Source organism: Condylura cristata, unplaced genomic scaffold (genome assembly GCF_000260355.1).
Source record: "Condylura cristata isolate star-nosed mole 26May11 unplaced genomic scaffold, ConCri1.0 scaffold00010, whole genome shotgun sequence".
Classification (NCBI taxonomy): domain Eukaryota; kingdom Metazoa; phylum Chordata; class Mammalia; order Eulipotyphla; family Talpidae; genus Condylura; species Condylura cristata.
This window is the reverse complement of record NW_004567111.1, coordinates 55,056,835-55,075,557: the sequence shown is the minus strand read 5'-3', so window position 1 is coordinate 55,075,557 and position 18,723 is coordinate 55,056,835. Positions and strand designations below refer to the sequence as shown.

At 38.9% G+C, this 18,723-nt stretch overlaps 1 protein-coding gene across 3 annotated transcripts in view; it reads left to right on the top strand.

Annotated features, from left to right (window-relative positions):
- The window catches only part of LRCH1 (leucine-rich repeats and calponin homology (CH) domain containing 1), a 187,633-nt gene extending 170,768 nt beyond the window's left edge, over nt 1-16,865 (top strand). For 2 of the 3 annotated variants that reach the window (XM_012723254.1, XM_012723253.1), the window contains one exon: nt 7,980-9,135. In XM_012723254.1, coding sequence (XP_012578708.1) covers nt 7,980-8,186 — 207 coding nt within the window. In that variant the 3' untranslated portion in view covers nt 8,187-9,135. Of the gene's footprint in view, nt 1-7,979; nt 9,136-15,856 lie in introns of those variants that run through there. The other variant, XM_004680260.2, reaches the window with a different exon arrangement.
- The last annotated feature ends 1,858 nt before the right edge of the window (nt 16,866-18,723 follow it).

Genomic DNA, 18,723 nt, shown 5'->3' with positions numbered 1-18,723 from the left:
CATCAACCTTAGTCCAAATAACCATGTTTTAGTAAAGATTTTATTTAACATCTTTGCTTGAACCCACTGAATCCTTGTACAATGCATCATTCTTGAGGAATAGCATCAGAAAGATTATAAAATTTGTTTAAATTTTTCTATTGCAGTGAAATTAAGATGATTTTAACAGTATATTCAATTCTCAGAATAAAAAGGGGTTATAGTTTCTTTAAGATTTTTAAGCAAATGCAAATTTCCAAACTTAAAAAAAAAAATAGCTTGATTTTCTAGTACAGGTACAGAAATTCCTGAGGCTTAAGTGAGCCTTTACCAAGTCCCATAGTGTAGAATTTTGGAGCTAGTGGAGTTTTCTATCCAAAGCTCTTAAGCAAAGCTAACCTGTAGTTGACTACTTATTTGTTGATTTTCATTCCCTAGCTTCATTTTAACTATACGGATCAAAAATATCAGCTCTAGGAATATTATAATTAATGTTATTAATGTTGATCACCACCATTACTAACAGTAATGTTTTATCATTTGTTATTTGTATTTATATTTTCCCCTTTGGTCCATGTTAAATCAAATTGACAAATACCCTTTAATGCCAGCCCAAAAATAGTTTGTTGCTTTTTAATCTCCCAGGCTAAACCCCAAAGGCAGCCTCAGTAAGTGGCTGGTTTGGGGCTTTTAAAGAGAAGTAGGCAATAGCAATGTTAATTTATTTCTTGGGGAGACAAAAGCCAATCCATTGAGAATTTAGGGGTAAGGTGACATATTTGTCATCATGTGATAAGCAGAAATGGACAGAAACTGTATTTATTATTTTCCTCTATCATTGCTAATGTTCCAGGGATAAAGTAACTACTTTATCAGGAGAATGTGTTTCTCAGTATATGAAAGAACTAATTACATTTCAATGTAATTCTACTCCTGATGATTTAATTGTGGAACTTGAAAAGGCTTTTCTCCCTCCCACTCCCTTTTCTCCATCTGCCCTCCCTTTGTCCATCCCTTCCTCCCTTCTTCCCTCCCTCTCCTTCCTTCCTTGTCACTCTTCCTATTCCTTAGCTTATTAAGTTTGAAGATAAGAGGTGACTGTGGGCTTTGTATCTTATTGGAAGAAAATAATTATTAAAGCATCTGTAAGTCAGATGTATAGCAATAAAAAAAGGTTTACAAATTCATTTTTTAAAGAGTGTAATCTTTATATAATGGACTAAATGTCCTTGTGACCAATTCAGATGTCTTTCAGTGTTAATCTGTGTGTCTGTTTTGTATGTGTACATTTCAATATTGTATATACATTCTTGACTAAAAATGTTTGTGAACTTTTTTTATATCCAAAAAGAGAGGTTTATTATATTAAAAAATGAAAGAAGACAACATTTATACAAACACAGCAGATAGGAAGAATTGCAAATTCTCCTACACATACTTTTTTGATTATTTGATTCTGTCACAGACTCATAAAATTTCCTATGTGTAAATCAAGTTATCATTTCAAGTTTCAGGTGGTAAATTATTTGTGTCTTTACTACATAGGACTGATGAGTTATGACCTAATCCCCTGTGACATTTTTAAACTCATCAAACTTGTCTCGGCTTATGGTGTTAAAAAATGAAATGGAAATGCTCTTTACCACTTAGTGTGAGTAAAGATTAGTAATTATAATTTCCTTTTAAAGGGAGGAAAGGAAATTAAATTACCATTAGTATGCAGAGAAAAATGTACCAGTTTCTTAATTATGTTCCATCATTAATAGCTGAAAAGACCGAGTTACAAAGAGCAAATGATGTTTTTTTCCCAATGTCCCACTCAACCATACTTAATAAGAAGTGTCGTGTTAGCTGCTGATATTGTTAAAATTAAGTTTTAGGTCTGAAGGGATTTTCAAGTCGCCCTGATGTGTGTGTCTACATGCCCAGGTGTCTATGTGTGTTTGTACCTGCAGGCCCACTCTAATGAATAATCCAGTAGCATTTTACTGATCCCTAGGATTATGCTAAATTGATTGCTACTAGAAAAAAATATGTTAGTTAGATAGCAGCAATTCAACTTCTTTAACAAAGTGTGTGAAGGAAAGGAAGGGATTGTCTAGTAGAAAAGCAGAAGTTACCAAGTGAAAGGCAAATCTTTCTGTATATTCAGAGTCACATGCCATCTCCTTGAATGTGCCAGCACAGTCAATTGGAACTAAAGCAATGTTTTCAACTAGAACTATGATACTAAATTGGGAGTCACATGACCTCCTGCCCCTTAGATAGTTATATTGCTCTCAGCACTTAAGAAGGTTGGTACTTTGAGAATGTATATGGCACACTGCAACTGTTGATTTACACTGAAAAGATAATCATAAGGTAGTTGCAGAAATTCACTTACAATTTTTAAAGAGTGGTACTTTGAAAAACCTATAATAATACTTCATCCTGTCGTCATCAAATTAGTAGCTAGATAATAAAATACTCATTGATTTCTAGTAACAACATAGTTAATTACTCCTAACCTGAAAAATTTTCTTTTCTTTTGTAACTTACATGTACTCTTTCATGTCCTAAAGCAAGAGTTCTGTTTTTTATCACACACTTAATTTCTAATATCTAAATGAATTATAATAGTCATCTGTAGAGACTGAAAAGTCGCAACTGTGACTAGTCCAAAAACTTTTGCCCTTTGCAAAAAAGAAAAATCAGTTTGAAACTACAGGCCAAAGTCAGAGTTGGTAGTTTACTTTCATTTGGTTTATGATATAGATGGAATACAAGAGCTGAACAGATAGAGTTAAATCACTACATATAAAGAAATGTAATGAGATGGAAACCATTTCAAAGTTGTTCCAATGTTATACTTTCTTGTATTTCCTTTAGAATTCCCCATGGACACAATTGCTGTGTCTGCCTTAGGGCTGGTCAAGGCTCATGAAGCATTTCAATGTGTGCTCTAGTGAAGTGGTTCTGTGTGGTATAGTAGCGTTGGCTACTTGGAATTGACTGCTTTCATAACTGTGAATAGCTCAGTTTATTTGCAAAAGGTTACAGTAAACAGTAGACGGTAAGGTAACTCTGGACCTCTGGTCATTCATTACCTGGGGTGTTTGCATCCACACCCTTGAATCTTAGTCCAGGGATATAGACAGAGTTTGGACCACTGGTGACAGAAAGGAAATGACATCACAGAAAGTTGGTGATGGGGTGCTCGAGAAATTCCAGTAGAGTGATAGGAGGCATGTTTGCCCTCACTGAAGGATTCTCAGATGAGGCAGAGGCTTGCTCGCAAGTGTCTTTGTCTGTGTAAGGTATGGTATTTCTTCATATACTAATTTCAGCTCATTTCAAGTGCCTTGGATTCTTGTTTTTTGTTTTTCTCTTTGGCACCAGTTGCCCAACTAATCAGATACAAGTTGTATGCAAATAACCTGGAGGAGTGAGAGTGAGTGAACAGTATCTCTGGGTAAAGCAAGAGAATGCATGAGGTTTGTGCTGTTAACTAGTCATACATCCTGAGGTAAACATCTTAAAACTAGATAAACCAGTTATCAGACTCCTTAAACGTCACCATCTCTAATGCTCACATCCAAGATACATAGCTATTTTATATCTGAGGAAACTGAATCCAGAGAAGTTGAAGTATTTGCTAAGCTCACATTCAGAGTGTCCAGTAGCAGAGCTGGGCATGTGCACTCAGGACTGTCAGAATCAAGAGCCTACCCCCTTTCTAGCACACACATAGCCTCTCTGTGGCTGAGTTGTCTCCCCTGCAAACTGTAGGTGCTGAACTTCAGCAGTGGATTTAAGCATTCTCCAAAGAGGGCCGGAGATGTAGGAAAGTCACCTGGGGAAGCTCCAGCCAGCTCCCACACAAGCTTCAGCCAGAGCAGCTTCTCCTTTGTTCCATAGCGTATATTAGATTTTCAGTTAAAATTTTCTTTACGGGGGCAAAGGTGTTCTATTGTTAAACATGCTTTGAAAAATCACTGCATTTCCTCAGGTTTCTTTTGAACTCTTAATATTCTACAAAAGTATAACTACATTCTGCAGTTCCACAGTTGCTTCCCCCTCCCCCCCAATCATCTGCTTAGCTGCAGGAGAATGACTGCAGGCATCATGGCATGCTCAGAAACCTGGGCAGTAGGTGATGGTACAGGGACTATCCCATAGCCCTTGCAGTACTGATATCAGTATTCAGTTAACTACACAGCCACCTTCGACCTCTGGGTAGAACTGATGACTCGCTCTTGAAAATCACAGCCTTTAACTGGGTTTCCACACTTTCACGATACATGCTGTGTTCCACTCAAGAATTCAGTTCTGGTTTAAGCGTTGGGGTGATGACACTATCGTCACAATGAAGCTTCCTTAGACTTTTCTTGGTTTGTTCATCCCTGGTTTCTATCCTTGATGTAAAGGATTCCTTCTTAGCTTTTGGGTATTTACAAATTGATCCAAATTTAGGGGTTTTTTAGGGCTCTTATTAGTATTGTCTTAGCTTAAGAGGAATCTCAATTATGAAGCATCAAACATATTAGAAAAAAAAACATGATTTGGTTCACCAGGGTATGATTTCCATTCAATTTTAGTTAAGTTGTCTGCAAAAGTCTCAGGCCTTTGTAAGAACAAGGTCATTAATTTAGCAGATTTGTCCTCTTTATAAAAGGAGGGCACTTCCTAGCCCTTCATCATCACTGTTGTCTCTAGAAAGGAATTAGAGGAGTCCGGGCAGGACTTGGTTGAGGCGTAGACGCCTGGCAGCCCTGGCTACTCCCTGCCCGTCTGCTAATGCAGAGCCTGAGGCTGTGAGCTCCCCCTGAGGTGCGTCTGTGTGCGCAGGGCAGGTGGCTTGGCATCCCCAGCCACTACAGCCTCCAGGTTGAGTTTCAAAACCAGTTTCAGATGCTAGCAATGACTCTATCAGTATAAGCTGATTTCTGGCCAAGTCTTTTCAGCACCTTTCCCGTTTTGTTGCCTTTTATAATGCGATATTATATTTGAAAGTAATAGTGATAATTTTTTCCTAATTTTGTACCTGCTGTGAAAGTTTAGAAAATTATAGTTATGTAGCTGACTTAAATCTTTTTTATTCAAAGAATTCAATACACTGAAATGACTATTTCTGTCATTGGAAGACTTGGAAAAGTAAATTCCTTCTCTCTGGGCCAATTTTTCATAGATACTGGTTGATACTGAGGTTGCCAATCAGAGATGGAGACTGATACATTTAACATTTTATTGACATCAAATTTAAATTCAATATTTATTCAAATGAACTAGCTTCTGGCTTGTGAAAGCAACCATGTTTTCATAGGTAGTATGTGTGTATCATTCCTGGAGAAATCCTTTCCCACTCGTGTCCTGGTGGCAAGGTCATGCCCAGTCACATCTGGTCAGTGTTCTGAAAGCCTTTTAGAAGTGCATGGTTGAAAATAGACATTTTAGAAGCAGCGTCTTCAAAAAGTTTTAAATTAGAATTTTAGATAAATTTGCCTACTGATAGGATTATCCTGTGAGTTTATGAAATTGGCAGTCAGTTCTTGTATGTTTAGAGAAATCAACTGAAAATCCTCCCCTCCAGATCAAGTTACTCCTTATCAGCTAGGGCTTTCAATTCTCATAACAATGACCAACAGTCCTGAGCAAACATATTTTCAATTTAGAAAATAGTTTGTAAGATATTTTCTCTGAACATTGAAATTAACTTCAAATATATTGAATATATTATATATATCGCAAATCTCTTAGGATTCAAACTGTATTACAGTCTGAGTGTCTATAAACTAGACCATTGTCAGATCTATGTGCATTTCCCTTTGTGTCTGTAGCATTGGAGGAATCTTTATGGTAATCTCAGTCTGTCTTTTGTGTTGACTATAAGAGAATCCATTAACCTCTGGTGATTGTAATTTCCGTTCACTGTCATGTGCATTACCACAGCACTTGCTCTGGGGACTCCTGAGTGCAGTCACTGTTTTTCAGAAGCCTTGATGCTCTGTAATATGTGCTAAGATTTTGCCTCTTTACATTTCCTTCCTCTTTAGTATTTTATTTTAATTTTAAGAGGAAAATATAACCTCTAAGTCCCTTTCATTAAGAATGGAATTTCGAAAGCCTGAGGGTCAGAAAAATCCCAGGTTCCCTTAGCAGTTTTAGCCCTGGTTTCCATCAAGGACCCTGCAGAGCCTGGCTGATCTAACAGCTGAGCTGTGGGTTAGGTAGGGGTGGGGGTGTCTCTGAGAGCAAACCTGGAGGCCACTGTGGCCCACACTCGACACATCAAGGTGATTCCAATTTTTGCCACCAGACAATCTTCAACCCATGCCTTTCCTTCAGAGATCGTAATTTAATTTAAATAAACCATCATAGACTATTATCTCAGATTCTACCCAGTTTAATCTGAATCAAGCCCAGATAATGTGACATATGGAATTATTTCCAGGATGGGAAGAATGGTCTTTGTTAGCTCCCAGCATAGGGGTGTACTACTAGTTAGCATACCGAGAGCCGCTAAGGCCATCTGAGTTGAGTTCTTTGATAGACTTGCTGTGAAGCAGAATGAACATTTTCCATAGGGTTCTGGGAAATGTGTTGACATGTTTGCTGGAGATTTAATGATTTTCCTTAACACAGAAATACCACTTTGTCGAAATCACATTTCAGTTTGTAAATGCCTTCTGTTTTCTGTCTGCTTTGCTCAGATTTCACTGGTTAAGCACAGCATTGCAATAGAAAATTCTTATTGCAATAGAAAACTTTAATTGTAGATGTTTCCCTATCTGTTGATCCTTGACCAGCGTCTTTCTCCAATGAAGTGCAATCTCTGTGTAGCTGTTTTAAAACTTGGGAAAATAATAGCTTGATTTCTCCAAATCCACTGAGAAAGGATATACTGTCTGCTATTATAAAGTAGTTCGTTAATATCTGTAAAGTGCTTTAAAGAATATCTTTACCTTCATATATTAAAATAAAATTGGAATTTGTTTAAGCTTATTGAGACCACTTGATATTGTGGTATTACTACTTACCTGAGGACATCAAGCTAACTTCAGAGGATACAAAACAATCTCTGTGTTGGACTCATCATTCATTTGCTGAACCAAAGCAATATTGTAGCAAACATATGTTATGAAATACATGTTAACTATATTTTAAACGCTTTACATGATTTGGAAATAAAACTGCACTTGTGAAATGAATCACAGCTATGTTCAGTGCTTGTTCAAAAACCACAGTTTTTCTATCATACTGACATATCATTTAAAGTCATTATTAATTCTATGCTGTGGTTATTTCTGGTTCAGAAATTTCATGATCAGAAAATTGCTTTCTGATAGCAGTAGGCATCTAGACATCAATTAATACAACTGAGCATTTTATGGTTGTATTTAGTTGATAAGAGTTTTGCTTCCTTATACGGCAACTATCAAGTAGACAAAAATGGGGGTGCCCACTCCCACAACTGTTTAGTGGTGCAACAATCTATATAATAACCCTACCTTGGAATGCACTTTGTTATATTTACTTATCTAAGAAGGCTCTTGATACTATTAAGTATAGTTGCAAAAATAGGAAATTTAATGTGCTAATTTATTTTCTTATACATGTAGGGACATAATTAGAACTAGTATTTGCCAGAGTTTATCAGCAATCCTAAAACAAAAATAAATTTGATATGTATGTTACCTTTCAGAGAGAAATACATATTATATTCATTCTTCATAGACCAATACATTTAAGAGAATGGTAAAGATGTGGGATGGGGATTAAACTGGACAATTTATATTTTTTCTTAGTACAATTTCAATAAGACATGTTGGGTATGCCACTTTTCTTTTGTAATGGAATTGAAATATTTTTGATGGTGGAATGGGTTTTACCTGCTTGAAATAAAGGATTTCCTTTGCCATTTGCTAGTAACCAAAAATGTGTGCTTCTTTCCAGCTGTTCTTCTGTGTATTTTTAATTGTATGCACTGTCTTTTTCTGTTCTAATGGCTGCCCTCGGAATAGGCTGACCTCTGCTCTCCGTATGACATCCTGCACTTGGATTTTCGTCACATTCGAAAGACTGTTGACACTCTGCTGGCACTCAGGGAGAAACCCCCACAATCAACTTCTGCCCTCCGCTCCAGGGACCTTATAAGCTTCTTTCTTGTCCATATTCTCTTTATAGTGCTGATCTATATAACTTACTGCTGGAATGCTCTGTCCACCTAAGTGCATGTGCATCTACTGCTCCATCACCCTGGCTATCACAGGCTCTTCCTCCATTTGAGTGTTTGCCTTGCAAACTTCCATCCCTGTCATCTCTCCAGTAACTTCTCAAGCTCTGAAGCTGAACACTTACAAGTCAGATTTTCCAGAAGCACAAACTTTATAGGATACAGTTCCCATAAAATAATTTCTGTCACAGAAAAGAGAGGGGGAAGGTATCCATCCTCATGCTTCCTCATCCTCATAGTGCCAGCAGCAGTGCTATGCAGGTCTCTTCTCTCTCGCCCAGTGAGCTTGTATCTGCCCTGGGTACAGTGGGAGAAGGTTCCAGAACAGGAGCAGAGGGGATTTAGCATATGAAAATCTTTCCTTTGGGCCAATATTAAGTCAAATTCTAATCCAGGAGTGGGTAGTGGAGCTGTGCAGGGGCCACCTTGCAGAAGACACAGAAAGCCAATATTTGGGGTTTACTTGGTCTCTAAAAGACCTCAATAATACCTCTGTTGACAGAATTGAAAAATACTATCTGGAGAATGTTTTGCTGACCATTCGATCAGAGTCCACCCTGTGCCCTTCAGTAGGGCACCAGGGAGGCTGCCACCTACTTCCACCCTGAGGGAGCCCCTCTGCCCTGCTGCATGTGGCAAAGCTGTGCAGAAGGGGTGCTGGAGAAGGGTCTACTGCTGTTAGAGCGCCGCCTGGTGGATTCGCTTGCACAGCTGTTTTTCTGTCCTACTTTTTGTTAGGTCTACTCTGAGACTAAGGAAAACCAAGAAAGGATTTCTATATTTAAGTAATGTAGTGGGTTGTTTTGATTTTTCGCTACATCACATCATAACTACAAGACCAAAATATGATGAATTTGACTGTTTATTCATTTTCAAATAAAGTCATGAGGCATGGAACAGTCTTGTTCCTGGAGCGTGGATTTCTATGTCAGAAGGCAGTAATGGGATTGCCCTCATTTTAAATGAAGTTTCTCTAGTACTTGAAATTTCCACTTAGCCTTTGATTTCCAGTGAATTTACTGCCAATTTACTTTATTTTTAAGCAAACTGTGAAGATTATATATTATATTTGTTTTGGGAATAATGTGATCAGTTTCAAATTAAAAGAAAAAAAAACAGTTAGAATCTTATTGAAGTCAGGGTATTCCTGGTGTGGGATGTCTTCGTATTATATGAGAAGGTCCTGCTCCCAGGTGTAGACAGTCTTCCCTTAGATTTACATCTAGTTGCCAAATACTGCTTCTTATATTGGGAAGCTGATAGAATTTAGAATTAATTCCCTCAAGATAAATTTCTCGTTTACTAAGTTGCAAGTAGCCATCATAAATGGCTAGTAAGAAGATGATCTTATTTTTCTGAACATTTCCATAAATCCAGGGGACTTGAGAATATGGAAAACCCACATGTTTAAAGAGTATATTTATAAAGAGTCTTTGCTGTTAAATCATATCAGATTTCCTAACAGGAAATATTCTTTACATGATAGTATCTTGAATGAACTGAGCTTTATCCTCCTCCCCCAAGCCCCCCAACTTTGTCTTGACTGGTGAAATACAGACTGTGGAAGTTACCTAACTAACCTCAGTTGTGTATAAGTAACTGGTAGATGTACTGAATTACCTTTAGTCCAATCATGTACTCTTTATTCTGTAACACAAATAAAATCCCTGTGTACAATGACTAATGAGCACCCTAGCTATAAGTTGCTTAATAAACACATTTTGGGTGATTATTCCAAGTTTTTATCTCCCCATCAATACATTTGTCTGTGCGTGTGCAGAGTAACTCTCAACAGTTCCATTCTTGCAGTGTGTGTGAGGCTTCCCCTTTTATCATCACCACTGTTTGGTTTGCATCTTCTTTGTAGGGGGCAAAAGGGAAGAAAAGTGATGACTTATGGGATGGCCATCTGAAGGAGAATCCTGTCAATAAAAGCTGAGTAGAACAATTATGTGAGATCAGAATTCATTTTCAGTGCAACTTTAGCTACTTTCACATTTCAATTCTGGCATCCAGAGTATTCTCCGGATAAGTTTTGGTTTCTCATGTTATTAATGTGTCTGCATCTTGACATACTGCTGCTCCTCTGGGGATTCGTTGGATGGTATTTGTTCATCAACTGGTATGGCAACTGGCAGAATATAATTAATTTAGCCCTTTAGGCTAAAATTCGAATGAGTTGACTTGCCCTTTGTCAAGCTGGTGATTTCTATTCAGGATATTAAACCTCTGCATGGTTCTCCACAGGGTGCTTGCACAGCAATTAGCTCAGGAAGTCCTAGTCTTGCTGCTCGCCCTCTGGGAGGCAGTGGGCTGTCTACCGAGCACACTGAGTCTCCTTTCTCTCACAAGAAAGGTCACTTTTTAGGACTCTTCCCTTTTAATCCCTCAGGGAAAAAAGAAGAAGAAGAAGCAAGTCTTTATTTACTTTTTTTTTTTTTTAATAAGAAGGTCTATTTCAAATAGAAAATTCTGTTCCTTCAGTTGGTGGCAACTCACTGTTCGGTGCCAGGATTTCCACAATGTGTGACAACTAATTGCCACCAGTTGCTTCTCCCTAAGCATTTGTAGTTTGTATGTAGCTCACTGTCCTGGGGAAAAAACACATAGGAAATGGGGTGAGTGGATAGGACACCACACAACTCAAAAGTAAGACAACTGAAAAGGAATAATTCCATCAGTGAGACTAATTAAAGTTACTTGATGCCCTGATGCCATTTTATTTAGTAAGAAATCAAACTTAGTCCACAGTAGTTTGAGTTAGCTGTCAAAAATCAACTCTGATTCCTGTGATAAGGAACTGGCTTACCAACAAGGGTCGTTTAAATTCCAGGAAAAATGAGTTAAAATCTTGGTAGCCTTCAAGCGGCTTGGGGCCTGGTGAGAAGTATTTAATGTGACTTTATTTCAGGATATTTGGTTTTTAAATATAGGCCTCAGATTAAAATTAGTTCTCAGTAAACAATCATATATACATGGCAGAATGTGCTTTTTTCCTTTGTTAAGACACTCAGGGTTGGGTGCATTGGCTCCCCATTTATGTGCTCATTCATTCTTTCCTCAAACACTGAATGTACACTCTTGATCTCCCCATTTTGGCCTTGGGGATAAAAATGGTGGCCATGACACATGGCCCTATACTCAAAATATCAATACTTACTAGTCTAGACTAGGGATCTGTAGAATCTCTCTGTAAAGTGCCAAATAAATATTTTAAGTGTTCTGGGCCTTATGGTATCTGTTCAGATTTTGAAGCTCTATTGCCGTCATGTGAAAAGTGGCCATAGTCAGTTCTTGGATGAATAGGTCTAACTGTGTTCTAGAAAAACTAATTACAGTAACATGCTGTGGGCTACATCAGCCTGCAGGCCATAGTTTTTGGACCCTGACTTAATAGATCTAGTGGATAGGTAGGAATTTCCTGTGATAAGGGCTTGGGTGGGCCAGGTAAAGGCTTCTGTGACCACATGGGAAGGGGAGCTGACTGCATGGGGGAATGGGTAGTCTGTGTGGCTTTCTGGAACCATGGTGTTCACACTGAGGCCTAAAAGAGGTGAAGGAGTAGCTAGCTACAGAGGACAAGACTGGGGAGGTGAATGAAGAGGTGGCAGATGTGGAGAACTGGACAGGAAGCACTAGAAGTTAGCATCACTGGAAAGCAGAGAATCAGCTGAAGTGTGACAAGAAGCCCTTCTTGGTCTGTAAGGATTGGATGTGCATAATAAATCTTTAAAAGAAAAAAAAAAGACTTGAATGTGTTTCCATTTCACTTGGAGGTTCTGACCCTCAAATTACTTTTTTGTAGCAGATCTGGAGTTTGGAACTTTCTTTCATGAAAATGATGGAAACAGTTTTAACGTTTGCTCAATTTACTATCAGGACTTTACATTAGAAACAGACTGGGAAAAATGAATCATGCTGATGTGCATGACTGCTGTTTAGTTTGACAGCTGACCTGGAGGGAAGTGTATGGCTGGTTGGGAGCATAAAGAACTCCCCCCTGATGTCACTTGTGGTAGGGTAGGCCTCTGAAGCTGCAAAGGCCTCTTCCATCTCGGGCATGCAATTAATGTTGTCACTTGTTGATTAAGGAGTCTATGGAAAGTAGTCTGTCATGGAAAGAGCCCCAGTCTACACAAGAGACATGTTCAAATCCGGTGCCAATACTTAGCCAGCTGTCAGAATTAGGTGTTACCTAAACTCTGTCTCAGTGTTCTTATCTGTAAAAGACACTACAGATTATTATTAGAGAAACTAACCGCTACAAACCCTCAGCATTGGTGCCAGGCTTATAGGAAGTACCTGGAAACATTTAGTCTTTATAGCTTGCCTGCCCTTTCAGTCCTGTTTGCTGTGGATCAAGAGAGGTGGGTGAGTGCCACTAATCGGGTCCACAATTGGCAGAGAAGCGCAAGGCTCTCATTCTTCAAATGACACCAGAAACACTGTTTTCTTGCAGGATACTGCTTTGTGACTCTGCTGTGTGCTTCAAAAAGAAACAACAAAATAAATTAGGAAGTACAGTAGAGCAGACTTTAGCCACATTGCCCATGAAAGCCACTATGATCTTACGGCAATGAAATGTAAATGCATGCATGTTAAGTCAGTATGAATGCAGTGAATCTTCCTTCCATGTTCATTATACATAAGGTGAAGTGGTTTGCCATTTCTCATCCAGTCAGGGATTCCCTCCTCCACAGGATACATAGTGGCAGTATCAGTGTGGTGGACAATGGCCTCTGGCCAATCTCTCTACTCATTCATTTTTGGCAGGTTCCCTTTGCTCATTTTACCAATTAGAGGCTCAATTTGTAAATCCCATCAGATTCTGCATCCTAGCCCTGTGATAGAATAGAATAACTGGGACAGGCGTGTTTTTGCAAGGTTCCCATTAGCTTATGCTAATATTCTTAAGTACTTGTGACCCCATCAAAGAAATCTGACAGCACCTCTGGGCTTCTCTTAGGCAACTGAATGAAAGTCAGGGAGGAAACAAGGGGTAAAGTTTTATGTCTTCATTGCCAGCTGTAATTGTGGCTTTTTTTTTAAGATTTTATTTATTTTTACGTAGAATACAGGCCCGAGGTACGGAGCTGAGCAGACTCACCAGAAACAGAGTAGGGAGCAGAACAGGCAGATCTACTGAATTACACTGCTGAGTGGAGCAGTCAGTGAAACGGGAAGGGTCATCTCCCTGTCAGGGGATTCAACGTGCTGTAGTAGCTGCTGATAGCTTCATAGTGCTGAGAATTAAACCTTTGCACCACCAGGGAGACCCCTGTAATGGTGGCGTTTCTGACTGTCTACCTGGTTTAGAAATGAGAAGACAAGGAAAATGATAAGTGCTGGGGGAAATAAAGGCCTGGGACAGAGGATGACTGCTAAGCAGTGTGAAAGCTTTGTTAGCAGGAGGCTGAGGTCTCAATACCTTCCCATCCTGTTCTTCTCCAGCCCCAGGCTCTCCCCAGTCGTGACTTCTAGCTGGAAACCTCAGCAAGCCCCTAAAAAGGCTGTACTGTACACAGAAATTAGGCTCTGTGGAAATAAAAGAATTCAGAAGTTTTGCGATTAAACATAAACAGTGAAGTCAAGACACAAAATGTCATTCAAAATGCCATGGGCAAACACCTCATTAAACAAAACAAAGCTCTTCCTTGTTCAGTGTTTTGTTGATCTCTTAGTATTGAGTCAGTGTTTGGACTAACTTGTTAATAAGCTTAGTGTAATGTAGAATCCTTTGTAATTTAACGCAAATACTTTTTAGCAGCTTGTCAGTTTACCTTTAATTTGGGTTTCCTTTCTTTTAGATACATAAAAGTTTTAAATGTTTAGGGAATCAATTACTTTTATTTTTTCCCTTGTCATTTTTTTTAAAAATCACTTTTTAAGTTTAGAAAATTCTTCTTCCCCCATTTACCAGAGACAATGCTAATTATATTTTATTGGGAGCTTTTTTTCCTTCACATTCAACTCTTTAATATAAGATTTATTTCAGCAAATGGTATAAAGTGAAGATTTATTTCCTCACAAAACAGTGCCTTGTGCTTAACTATAACCAGTACCCATTTATAATTTCCTACCAAGTCAGGTGTTGATTTGTGTATTGCGGGAACCAGCCTCAGCAGCGAAAGGCCAGAGTCAGGTGACTTCACAAGCCTGTGGTAGACGCTGTCTCGAAACCACACACACGCAAATCTGTGTGCCAGGAAGGCAGCGACTGCAGCTCTTCCCTGGGGCACAGCTCCCACACAGGGCCTCGCATCCCTTTTCTCAGGCTGATACTAGCTGCTAAGTGGCCAAGCAGCATGACCTTGCATGCCCACCTAACAGGCCACTGGCAGAGATGATTCTATTTTGAATCTTCATGAAGTAATGGCTTAAAATTGTGCTTCAAGAGTCACTGTTTTGTTTCTTCATACCTGGAGTCAGCATCTTAGAGTCTTTGAACTTGCCACAATTGAGGGTTGAGGAGTAGTAAGATGGTTGAGAGAGTGTAGGAAAACGATGGTTTGAAGCATGGGAATAAGTGACTGGAGATCTCATGGCGCGCCCTTGGAACAGCATTTGAAGAGTGGAGCCTCTGGACCTGGCAGCTTATGGAGAACTCCTACATTGAAAGGGCTGGAAGCTCTGGCTCCCCGAGCAAGGATCTTGTGCAAAGAACCTGTCTGTCCAGAGACCCTGTTGGCTTCATGTTAAGCAGCGTTTCCTCCACCCAAGGTGTGATGTAGATCCCATTTAAGATTTCATTTGATCGGCAGTTTTTAGGCTGTGGGGAAAACACCATCATGGGGTAAGTGAGGGCCAAGCAAGTGAGGGTAAGTGCTGTTGGAGGCTTTTCCAGTCCAATCTGGAAGGAGATTCCCTTGAATAGTGTTATACCAGGACCAGATGATGAAGGTGTGAAATTATTTTGTTGAATTATTTTATAAACTGTTTGAAAAGGCCTGTCTATACATTACAATTTTTGCATCAAGTATTTTCTTTGAGTTGTATATGCTGGACATTTCCCAGAAAAAAAAAAAAAAAAAAACTTGAGAAAGTAATAAGATAATTTGTGTCATTTTCATTTCATTTGTGTCCTTAAAAGAGAGGCCTCTGAAGGCCATGATTAAAGTACTCATTAATAAGGCTGTCACAAACCATGAAGACAGGACACCGGCCCATCACCATGCATCCATTCTGAAGATTGTGGAAAATATGATGAGTTAAGTCAAGGGTTATGGTCAGTAGAATGATGTGTGGTCTGTGTAAAGGAATATTTGACTTCCTTGAAAATGTTTAAGAGGCTTTTTGCACTTGTCCTTTGCAAAGATGTAAGTTTTTTAAGAAGAAAATGTACTTTTACTTATGCATGGTAAAAAAGAACTGGGATAAAAGCAAGTAGGTTCTTGGTGTGTGGTTTCCAGCGAACTGTTATTTAGTGCAAAGTTTTCTTATGTATTTAAGATCTGTTGCAAATTTCAGGATGATGGGAGCCTTTCTGGAACAAGTCTAAGTTGTGAAGAATCCTTATCTTCTCTGTAAATGCAGAAAATGTCTGCAAGGGCTGGAGCACAGGGTGAGGCGGCCAGACAGTTGTATGGTAAACAGCTTGGCTGCCGTCAAGATTTCGTGGTTGACTTCTCATCATCTAAAACTCTGCTGTGCTCTTCTTGCTTTTAGGAAAAACTGTGTCTACCCCATCATATCCTTGAAGAGAAAGGCCTGGTCAAAGTGGGCATTACCGTTCAAGCCTTGCTGGATGTCTCGGTAACGAAGTCTCTGTTCACATGAGGCCAACTCCTCTACTTTGGGTCGGCTCAGACTCTTCTCCCATCAGAGCACCTGAACTCTGCTCTCAGCACCTGTTCTCCCATCCTCTCACTCACCGCCTGTCACTTCCCTGACTAATTGCATGGAAGGAAGGCTATAAGGGAAGATTTTCTAACTTTCAGAACTTCCCTCCAACAGTAAGATGTGGCAGATATTCATCTGGAAACCAGCAGGGGAGCTGATGATGAAGAACTAAGCAGCACATCAATGCCTTTTCCAACCTCCTTCAACCCTTCCACACTCACCCACTGCCATTATCAAAACTCCAAGCACAACTGTTTTTGCTGCAAGATGCATTTGTTTTATTCAAACCAAACTCATATTGTGTATTTAGTGTGGGGAGGGGGAATCAATCAGGTTTTTCACCACCAAATTTTTCAAGAAGTTTCTTGAGACCATTGCCTTTTAAAAATCTATTTTCGACATACAAAATATTTATATAAATATTATTTATTAGTGAGTTGTTATTCATCCTTTGGATGCAAATTGTAAATTAGGAAACTATTTTATTACTGCTTTTTTGTGGTCAAACACTTATTTTAATATATAAATATTGAGTTGTTTTCTATCCTCTTTGGTGTGCAGTAGTTCTAGGTCTCAGAAATCATGTTTTCTGATGTATTGACTCAGAAAAAAAAAAAAAAACTAAGCATAAAACAGGTGCTTCTGTGACAAGAACTGTTTCCTGGGGAGGCATTTTTGACACTTTGGTTTATGGAACATTGGTCTTATTTATATTTCTGCATTCCATCCAGTTTCCTACATTCCAGCAGCTTTGTTGTCCCCTGATATAATGAACTGACTGACTCAAGAGAGCACCCCAAAGTTATGTGTAAATAGTTGTGATGAAAAAAAAAAATATATATATATATATATTAAACTTGAAGATAAACTGTGAACAATTATTTTCTTGGATTCATACTTATTTTGCTATGCATAAAACATTCACGTTTTAACACACAAGTAATAAGTGTTAGCATCATGTGTCTTGAAGTATAATTTTGCACTGTAACTTGGATGATTAAAGAAAGTCTAGCACCAAAGGTAGATCGTAAAGAAATGGCATAGAAAAGTAGGGTTGATAAAATGCTTATTGCTTAACCAAAAAGGTTTTCAAGGCCACCTTCGACTGAGTGTTGAATTACTGAGGGACCTGCCTGGATCAGCTCATCAGCAGTTCCTACTGCTGCCAGTTTAAAAGCAGAAACAATTGTGAGATGTTGATGTGCTCACTTTACTGTAACTTTATAGTGACGTTTCAAGCAGTCCACAACACTGCAAGATTTGTGGTTCTGGTGTGAAAATGCAAGAGTAAATTTTGTAAATTGGTGGGGCAGCCACATGTGACATCAAGATGGGCTGAGGAGAAGGTTAAGTAAGTAGGATTTGTGAGGCTCAGTGCCCTAGGCGGAAACAAGTTCAAACACAACGTGCGTATGATTAGAGAAAGGCCAGCAAAGGGAAGGGACCCATGCTGTTCTGAGGGAGTCACTGTTGAAAGGGTGGCATGCAGATGCACTCAGGTCAACCTGCAGGTGCAGAGACCCTAGAGCCTGGTGAATGCTGACTGCATCTTCACCGCTAGCAAAAGCCATAGGAGAGCAGCTGCAGTCACAATCTGTAAGACAATGTAAAGGAGGAGGATGTGTACTGTGTAACAGACGGATATGAGCCGAAAGCCAAGGCTGTACACCAGGCCGGGCATGGTGACAAGGTTACTGAAAACGGTCATTTAGATTGGCAGCTAGCAGTTCTTTCCTATCAAACGTACTGTGCACTTTAACCTAACTTAAAGCTTATTGTAATATTTTCCTGTACTGCACAAATACCTGTGTCAAATAGCATAATGATGTAAAAAAGAGACATTTTGAACAAAGAGTCTATTCATTTTAAACATCCAGAGGTTGGTTGTAGAAATAGGAATTTAGATTGCTGCACCTTGACGGGCATTCAGAATGCAGGGTCCTGAAATATTTTTTCTACCTGTATATATGGCAATATTAAGTTTTCTGTAATCCTTGTTTTGAGAGGTTTTTTTTTTTCAAAAATTAAAATATTTCCTTTGATATTAATTTCCAGGTTTCTTGAAGTTGGTTGTATAATACAAATGACTTCAATATTTTGTAAAGTTGCTTTTTTTTTTTTTTTTACTAAATGCAATCCTTGTATGGCTAAGATGTCTTCACGATCTGTGTACACTGTTTATATGTGCAATAAAATGTGCATGGCCAGCTGACAGTACCATAGGAGGACAGAATGTACGTAGTGCAGATTGCCTTCCTTTTATTATTTAATAGCCATTAAAACTTTGAATTTGTACAAATCATCTTCTTGATTGACTGACCTCTCTGATGCAAAGGAATCATAGTGTGTCATTGCTGAAACACTGTAGTAACCATCAAGTACACACACATACATGTGTGATTGTGTGTGCACATGTATCTTACATATAGTTTATATATATATACATGTATGTATGTGTCTGTGTGTGTGTGTGTGTACATATATAACAGGGCATTTTCCAAGTTAAAGTCTTTCCTAGACCCATTGATCATACAATAGTCATAAACAGTGTTGTTTTGGCAGAGGGGTAGGGATGGAAGTATCAACTCAGGACACTACTGTCCCTTTGGTGTTGGCTTCAGAGGTGTTCTGAGGAAGTGGAAGACTCTATAGTTCATGCTGTAAAACCACAAGGCCTGGTCCTCCCCTCTCAC